Source organism: Nestor notabilis, unplaced genomic scaffold, assembly GCF_000696875.1.
Source record: "Nestor notabilis isolate BGI_N333 unplaced genomic scaffold, ASM69687v1 scaffold13688, whole genome shotgun sequence".
Classification (NCBI taxonomy): domain Eukaryota; kingdom Metazoa; phylum Chordata; class Aves; order Psittaciformes; family Psittacidae; genus Nestor; species Nestor notabilis.
Genome location: NW_009941591.1, coordinates 3,759 through 12,375, shown reverse-complemented (window position 1 = coordinate 12,375; position 8,617 = coordinate 3,759). Strand labels below are relative to the sequence as shown.

Here is an 8,617-nt window from a genome sequence, read left to right as displayed (position 1 = left end):
GCAGCCACAGCAGCGCGGAGGGACCCTGCTGGGACGGAGCCTTGGCTGGGGAATGAGCCGTAATGCCTCTCAGGAGGTGTCGGCACTAAAAGCTAAGCAGAATCTGCTGCAGTGAGTGAGGTGTCTGTTGGGTGTAGGGACCGCTTGGGTTAGAGGGTGTTGAGCGTGGCACAGCCTGGCTGCACCCACATGTGCTGCAGTGCCACGCAGAGTGGTCAGACTTGTTCCTGGAAATCAAAAGAATAAAGTATTAGACTATCTTAGAGATTACTCATGAAGAATCCAGTGCAGCTGCTTTTAAAGATAATCTATCAGCAAAGTGCCTCCAGTGAAATGCTCTTGTCGGGGTGTGGGTGTTTTAACATTGTCTGCTTATAGCCTGAAATTCTGTGCCTCAGAAGGTCAGGAATTAGACAGGAAAGGAAGGAGAGAAAGCTTCCATGTACAGAGCTCATTGTCCTGCCCATCCTGCAGTACAGGACACCCTCAGCCTCTAGGTTCAGACTTTAAAGTACTCAGAAACCTTTCCTGCAGATCATGTGGAGGATGGGAAGGGCTTGAACAGGACATTTACGCTATCTCTGAGAAGAGTCTGTCGACTCACTCACTTGATAAGCTTTATCTTATACTTACCTGGGGAATAGATTTACCCCTGTCTGCCATTGGTACACATCATTTGACCAGTTTAATCCTTTATAATCTGAAAAATCATTTGCTATTCAAACCTTCCTTAATGTACAAAAGTGACTGTACATATGTTGAGTGAAAACAAAATTTGAATTGTTCTTTTTATTTAAGGCTTACAACAAGAAGACAACTCCTTGTTCCACAAACCTCTTGCTCTGGGTCCTGGTGCTCTCTGCGAGCACACTGAATAAAGTGAAATTCATGTCTGAGGACCAGCCTTCGGGGCAGGATGGAGAGCTTGGGCCTGCAAACAGTGACCCTTAGTGACGGGACGACAGCCTACATTCAGCAGGCTGTCAAAGGTAATGGTTCCTTTGGGCTGTGAATCATAGAATGATAGAATAGTTAGGGTTGGAAAGGACCTTAAGATCATCTAGTTTGAATCTCCAAGTGTCTTGACTGAGTCTGAAATTCAAATGAGAACTTATCAAAAGTCAAGCTTATGAAGTTTAACTAAGCCAAGTGCAAGGTCCTACACCTGGCTTGGCATAGCCCCAGGCACAGCTACAGGTTGGGCAGAGAAGAGATTCAGAGCAGCCCTGCGGAGAAGGACTTGGGGGTGTTGGTTGATAAGAAGCTTGACATGAACCGGCTTCAGTGTGCGCTTGAGCCCAGAAATCAACCGTATCCTGGGCTGTATCAAAAGAAGCGTGACCAGCAGGTCAAAGGAGGTGATCCTGCCCCTCTGGTCTGCTCTTGTGAGACCTCACCTGCAGTATTGTGTACAGTTCTGGTGTCCTCAGCATAAAAAGGACATGGAGCTGTTGGAGCAAGTCCAGAAGAGGCCACAAGGATGATCAGGGAATGGAGCACCTCCCATATGGAGACAGGCTGAGAACATTGGGGTTGTTCAGCCTGGAGAAGAGAAGCTGTGTGGAGACCTCAGAGCAGCTTCCAGTGTCTGAAGGGGGCTACAAGGATGCTGGGGAGGGACTCTTCATTAGGGACTGGAGTGATAGGACAAGGGGTGATGGGTTCAAACTTAAACAGGAGAAGTTTAGATTAGATATAAGGAAGAAGTTCTTTACTGTGAGGGTGGCGAGGCATAGGTTGCCCAAGGAAGTTGTGAATGCTTTATCCCTGACAGTGTTCAAGGCCGTGTTGGATGGAGTCTTGAATGACATGGTTTAGTGCAAGGTGTCCCTGCTCATAGCAGGGGGTTGGAACTAGATGATCTTAAGGTCCTTTCCAACCCAAACCATTCTATGATTCTATAAAAGTGCCCTCATGGTGTGCAGACTATTTTGCATTGTTGCTTTGGACAGGAAGCTGACAGCTCTCGTAGGTGTGCACAGCGATGCAGTAGAAATCAAACATGGAAATAAAGCTTTGGAGATGGGAGAGGTGTTGCTGTAGAAAGTAAAGGTTCTGTTCAGGCTAGAGTGAGCCCTGGGATAACTGGGGAAATGGAGTTCACACTATGACCTCCAGCTCTCTGTTCGACCCTGACGCTAAACAGGATGGTTTACTTCATTGAGGTGCAGAGAATATGATCCCCAGTAGTGCTTTTCTCACTCAAAGTGGGGCTGAGCTTGGTGTTGGCTAACTGAAGCAGTGCCAAATTTAATACCTGCTCTCATTTTGGTGTTTGTGAGGTGCTACTTCCTTCACCATCCACTGTTCCTGAGAAAAGGAATACGTTTTTCCCCAGCCTGTAGAACGGGAAGGTTGAGTTGCAAGGCTTCATGTCCTGGGGGTTCCTCTCTTGCTTTCCTTTCTGTGCAAACTTGGTAAGTTTGTTACATGTGGAGTTGGACTATCTTGAAACCACCAGGTTTTGTGATACACACTCTCCAGACTGTGCACCAGGTAAAAGCAACTTAGGTTTTTCATGTTGCAGTGGGATAGAGCAATGTCCTCTCTGCATCAAGTGATTTGGGAACTAAAACAGTATAATTCAGAGTTACAGTATTTGAAGAGTGTGATGTTCACAACCCATCAAAGGTGGCATCACTTTAGGTCCCTTTATGCACTGTAATTTTTCCCCAGGAGTTTATCCTCTACCAAAGCAGAAGAAAATAAATCACGTCCTGGCTGATGCCACTGAAAGCTCCCAGATGATTTTTTTCCCCAGCACAAGTTTAATTGCTTTCTCCTTTAGATCCAAAATACTTGGCACACATCATTCTTTCTGCTTTTTAGCTCACACAGCTGTGAAGGGCAGCTTGTAAACAAGCAACGACTGAGGTTCTTTGTCTTGTATCCTCCTGTCTAGGAAGGGGAAGCTCCAGCATTTCTAGTAAGTGCCTCTATGGCTATTCAGGGAAAAGCTTCATAAATAACAGCCTGTAAGTGACAGTTTCACTGTCTTCTGAGGACTGGTTTCCTTGTGAATGTGTAGCAAAGGGGACAGGTTGTGGGCCCGGGAAGACTGGGCTCTGCAAGCAGTGCTCATGGCATTTTTTAACTGTTTCAGATGAAAAGCTGATTGAAGGACAAGTCATTGAACTTGAAGATGGGACCACAGCTTATATCCATCAGGTGACAGTTCAGAAAGGTGAGGACCATAAATTCACCTCTTGCTTTTTGGAAGGATGTTGTAACTGCAACTGCAATTGTCTGTGTTCCAACAGTGGGGCTTCCCTGTTAGCTTGAGCTTTAAGAAATCCGTACAGGTGTAGGGTTTTCTGTCTCTTGCTCATGGTTTTGAGGCTGAATGAGCCAAGGACACAAAACATGTGATTTCCTGCAATCTGACAAGGCCAATTTTCTGGGGGTGTAAGCAGCAGTTTAAGTGTTGTTTCACCTGTGGGCTCTCTCATAATTGTTAGTCTGACAGATCACAAGTCTACAAGCAAGGCCAGGAGCTGTGTGCTGCGTTCGTGCCAACTACAGAGCCCATACAAAGTTTGTTTCCTGTGGGAGCAGCTGGACAGGAATTTCCTCTGAACTAGGAGATAATATGTTAATTCTGGAATAGGTGTTTGGTGGTTGGGAGGGTGTTGGAAGCAATGACCCATCAGCCAATGTAATCTCTGAAACAAGGTGACATTAATTAATCTGAGAGGTGATGGAAATTCAATTCATGTGGCAGGCACCAGAGTAGCACAGAGGGATCCTCTCTGACCGTAGTAAGATGTAAAAGGGCAGGTAGAGGCTCTGTTGCTCTGGGTAGTCCTTCCTTCACCCTCCAGAACTCCTTGTGATTCACCTTCCTTTTCTGCTCCTGAACGGTTCCTTGAAACCCACTTTGTGTTCCTGGCTGTGCCCCTTTCCTCTCTTCATCCTCTTCCCTGCCTCCAAACACACAGTGAGAGGAGTTCTTCTCACCCCTGTTTCCCCTGCTATGGGATGTTTGTGTTCTCCTTTACACACACCTGTGCCAGAGCCATCCTTCTTGTGTGGGACATAAGCTGGCATTTCCCCAGTGAGCTAAAGAACTGTGGCAAAGCTACACATGAAGCCTTGAAAACCTCATCATTCGTGTTGGAAGGGCTCAAATATAGCTGTGGTTGTCTTTCAGCGTAAGCAGGCAGCCCTGCTGTGTCCTCCTCTGTGGGCATGAGTGGTTCAGGAACTTCCCGTCTGTCCTGTCTGAGCATTCCAGTAAAGTGTGTGGATCTTCTTCTTCTCTTTTAGAGTCTGTGGCTTTTGAAGATGGTCAGCCAGTGGTGTTGGAAGATGGCAGTATGGCCTACATACACAGCACAGCTAAAGGTAAAGAGCATTCCCTGTTATTCCCTTAGCAGCTGGAGTAGAAGCTGCTACAGAGTTCCAAGGCTGTAGGTAGCCCAGAAGATGAAGAGTGCCTCTTAGCAGCTTTTTCAAGCTGGATTTATTGGTTTCCTCTTACAGAGTGTTATGATCCCAACACCTTTGAGGCCGTCCAGCTGGAGGATGGTTCCACTGCCTACATACACCGTCCTGTCATCGTGCCACCAGGCAGCACCATCCTGGAAGTGCAGGCAGAAACTGGGCTGGAGGAGTTGGCTGGAGAGGAGGAAGATGGTGCCTTTGATGTGGAGACCATTAATGCATTAAAGCAGTACACCAGTAAGGTGAGGACACAGTGCTTCTGTCATGGTCTGGGTGTAGTAGTCCACATGTGGCCTGGGGTTGAAGTGTCCTCCCTTCATTACTGCTTCTGTGTATTTGTTTTTCAGCAGTGCCAGCTTTGAGAAGAGAAACTGGACAGGGAGTGTTGCCACTCACAGTGGGTGACACTTGAGGACCTAGAGCAGGGCAGTTTCCTGCTGGACCCTCTAGCTAGTTCCTGCAGAGTGCTGGGCCTGCCACCCTTAACCTGCTGCAGGCACACATTTGGGAAGAGCAGAGCTGCTGTGTACAGCTTGGATTGGGTTTTTTCCTTGCTTTAAATGTCCCTCCTTGTAGGTGTTTTCTTCCTGTTTGCCTGAGTTCCTCATAAAGCCCCCTGGGTATGATGCTCTCTTCCACAGATTATCCAGGCAGCAGATCAAGACTAGCATTTTACGTGTCAGGAGTGCCTAAGTTATGGCCACTGTCACCCAGGTTGACAAAGGCCTCAAAACCCAAAATAGCTTCAGATCTAGCATGTTGCAACTGCAGTGCTCCATCAGAATGTCTTGAGTGCTGCCATTTTCTCCCATCTTCATGGTGTTGCATGAGAAGGGGCTACCTGGAGCATGCTGATACAGTGCTCAGCTGGGCAGCAGTAAGATTTGCCCACGGAGGCCTTTCTGCTGTGGTAGGACCTCACTCTCCGGAGAAGAGTGTGGTGTCACTGTAGGTGTAAATGCTTTCTACTTGGGGTGCTTGCCTGCTCCACGCTGTAAAAGGAGGCGTGAACAGTGCTGTGCTTCTTTACTTGCAGGTGTCTGATGGGGAAGAGGAGGGAGTGACAGACCCCTGCCACAGGAAGAGTGAGGACTCCAGGAAGGTCTCTTCCCAGGTCTGAATTTCTGTGATGCATTCCTGAAACTAGGCCAAAAACTCCTCTTCATGCAGAGCACTTTGCCAGGTAGTAGTTAGCAAAGCTTTGTGGCTCCTCTGCAAAGTTAGCAAATATATTAGCTACAAGTTTTACAAATGAGCTAAGGGAAGCACAAAGAGGTAAGTTACGTGGGGGAGAACACTCAGTGTGAGCTGGGAGGTGGGAATGGGAAATGCTGGTTCCTAGACCTGTGTTCTGTCACCTGGGTTGCATCATATGTGTACAAGCTGTGTTTGCAGGAAATGTGAGGGTGCTGAGGTGCTGGCACAGGGTGCCCAGAGAAGCTGTGGCTGCCCCATCCCTGGCAGTGTTCAAGGCCAGGTTGGACACAGGGGCTTGGAGCAACCTGCTCTAGTGGAAGGTGTCCCTGCCCGTGGCAAAGGGTTGGAACTGGATGATCTTAATGTCCTTTCCCACCCAAACCATTCCATGATTCTCTGTTTTTGTGAGGATAACTGAAGGAGTCCATATGTATAGCAAGGAGAGGAATTACTTGTGTGGGATTCACAAAACCTGCTGTAGTGGCTCGTTGAATTAACTCCCATACATCTGTTGGCAGGATTTGCAGAAGGAGGAAGTGCAGAGCAGTGAGAAGGGGCAGCAGGTTGGCAGCAAAGCTTTCCGCTGTGGGTACAAAGGCTGTGGCCGCCTCTATACCACCGCCCACCATCTAAAGGTAAAGCAGATAACAGGCAGTCATGCAGACCAGACACATCCCCATGTTACAATGCCAGGTTGAAATGCTGCTGTGGAAAAGCCTGAGTTGTATGCTTGGCTCCCCAAGAGATCCAGATGTGTTACTAGCCAAGGTGAAGTCCATCAGAGAACTTCAGATTCTCCCCACCAGCTAGATTTCTCCACACTGTATCCCTCCTTGTCTTGGACTTCATTTTAGGGACCTGTTCTTTCTTTTTCCAGGTCCATGAACGTGCTCACACAGGTGATAAGCCGTATACATGTGACTTCCCAAGCTGTGGGAAAGCATTTGCTACAGGTAGCAGTTTCTCTTCTGAGTAAATTTTGTTTTCTGTCAAGTCCAAACCACTCTTGAACATCAGCCCTGGCTCTTTTTCCACCAGAGCGCAATGAGCATAGCTTTTAAAGCCTTCTGAGAAGGAACTGTAGCATAGGAGACTGTCTGGGACTTGACTGATGATGGACAGATTAGAGTTACAAGAAGCAGCTGAGTTGTCAGTTGTGTTATGAGGCTGTTTGGATGTTTCTTCTGCTTCAGCTATGGAGACACAGGACAGACATCTTAAAATGCATGTGCTGAGAGGTGGTACACAGCTTGCCATGTTATTTGCTTCTTGTTATAAAATTAATGATGATTTCTTTGCTGGACAGGGTATGGGCTGAAGAGCCATATGAGAACACATACTGGTGAGAAACCATACAAGTGTCCAGAAGATGTGTGTAGCAAAGCCTTCAAAACCTCTGGGGATCTTCAGAAACACATCCGGACACACACAGGTGAGCAGTACAGGAGGAGAACTGAGCTGCCTCTTCAAAGGGTCCTCCAAGATACTCCCAAGTACCGCTGCAGCCTTTGTCCTTTTTGAATCTTGGGTGAAACAAGGCAGACCTGAAGCTGTCTTCAGACAGAAGTAGATGGGTTGTAGAAGTAGTACTAGGGATTCTTGACTCTGTTACAAATAGCAGAGCAAAAGGGGTAGAGGTGCCAGTGCTGCTAGAGAAATATGCCAGCAGTTGGGTCTGATCTGAGGCCTTGTTGTTGTAATACTGTGGAGGAGGGAAGTTCAGGTTAGATCTAAGGCAGAAGCTCTTCCCTGTGAGGGTGCTGAGGTGGTGGCACAGGGTGCCCAGAGAAGCTGTGGCTGCCCCATCCCTGGCAGTGTTCAAGGCCAGGTTGGACACAGGAGCTTGGAGCAACCTGCTCTAGTGGAAGGTGTCCCTGCCCGGGGCAGGGGTTGGAACTGGATGAGCTTGAAGGTCCCTTCAACCCAAACCATTCTGTGATTCTGTGACACAGGTGTCCAGGGCATTCCAGATAGCTGCACTGTAGCAGGACTCTCATCCACGTTACTCTTCATGCAGGTGAACGGCCCTTCAAGTGCCCCTTTGTGGGCTGTGGCCGCTCTTTCACCACATCCAACATCCGGAAGGTTCACATCCGAACGCACACGGGCGAGCGGCCGTACATGTGTCCTGAGCCCAGCTGCGGGAGAGGCTTCACCAGTGCCACCAATTACAAGAACCACATGAGAATCCACACAGGTAAGAGAAGAGGGGGAAGCACAGACAGCTCCTCCCCAGTCAGCCAGCTGCACTGACAGCTGGGAAACCTCTGGCACTGAAATGGTCGTTTCCAGGTGTTGCAGGAGTAGATCTGGGGGTAGCCAGGGAGTTACAGGAAACAGGAATCACTTTATTGGGCTGATTATTGTTTCACTGGTCTGTCTCCAGCTATTTGCTCTTCATGGGCATGAGGAGGACAAGCAGAAACGGCCTCAAGCTGTGCCAGGGCAGGTTTAGATGGAGCTGAGGAACAATTCCTTGAGATTAGGAACAATTCCTTCCCCAAAGGGTGGTCAGGCATTGGAACCACCGTCCCTGGAAGTGTTCCCAGCCATGTAGATGAGGCCCTCAGTGACATGGGTTAGTGGTGGCCTGGGCAGTGCTGGGGAACAGTTGGACTTGATCTTAAAGATCTTTTCCAGCCTGGTTGATTGTATGAGGAGGATGAGTGGGTCAAGCTCTGCTCTGTGGCCTCTGCCCTAGGAGAGAAGCCGTACATGTGCACTGTGCCAGGCTGTGGAAAGCGCTTCACTGAGTACTCCAGCCTCTACAAGCACCACGTGGTGCACACCCACTGCAAACCCTACACCTGCAATAGCTGTGGCAAGACCTACCGGCAGACTTCCACGCTGGCCATGCACAAGCGCAGCAGCCACGGCGAGCTGGAGGCCACGGAGGAGAGTGAACAGGCCCTCTACGAACAGCAGCAGCTGCAGGGTGAGCAACCCGCAACTGTCCCATCACCTACAACAGGCTTTT

The 8,617-nt window shown here is 48.7% G+C and overlaps 1 protein-coding gene across 2 annotated transcripts in view; it reads left to right on the top strand.

Moving 5' to 3' along the window:
- The first annotated feature begins 916 nt into the window (after positions 1-916).
- The window catches only part of ZNF76 (zinc finger protein 76), a 9,753-nt gene continuing 2,052 nt past the window's right edge, over positions 917-8,617 (top strand). For both annotated transcript variants that reach the window (XM_010020976.1, XM_010020975.1), the window contains exons 1-9: positions 917-989; positions 3,104-3,184; positions 4,267-4,344; positions 4,483-4,685; positions 6,159-6,275; positions 6,518-6,593; positions 6,947-7,072; positions 7,658-7,837; positions 8,342-8,575. In XM_010020976.1, coding sequence (XP_010019278.1) covers positions 917-989; positions 3,104-3,184; positions 4,267-4,344; positions 4,483-4,685; positions 6,159-6,275; positions 6,518-6,593; positions 6,947-7,072; positions 7,658-7,837; positions 8,342-8,575 — 1,168 coding nt within the window. The remainder of the gene's footprint in view (positions 990-3,103; positions 3,185-4,266; positions 4,345-4,482; positions 4,686-6,158; positions 6,276-6,517; positions 6,594-6,946; positions 7,073-7,657; positions 7,838-8,341; positions 8,576-8,617) is intronic.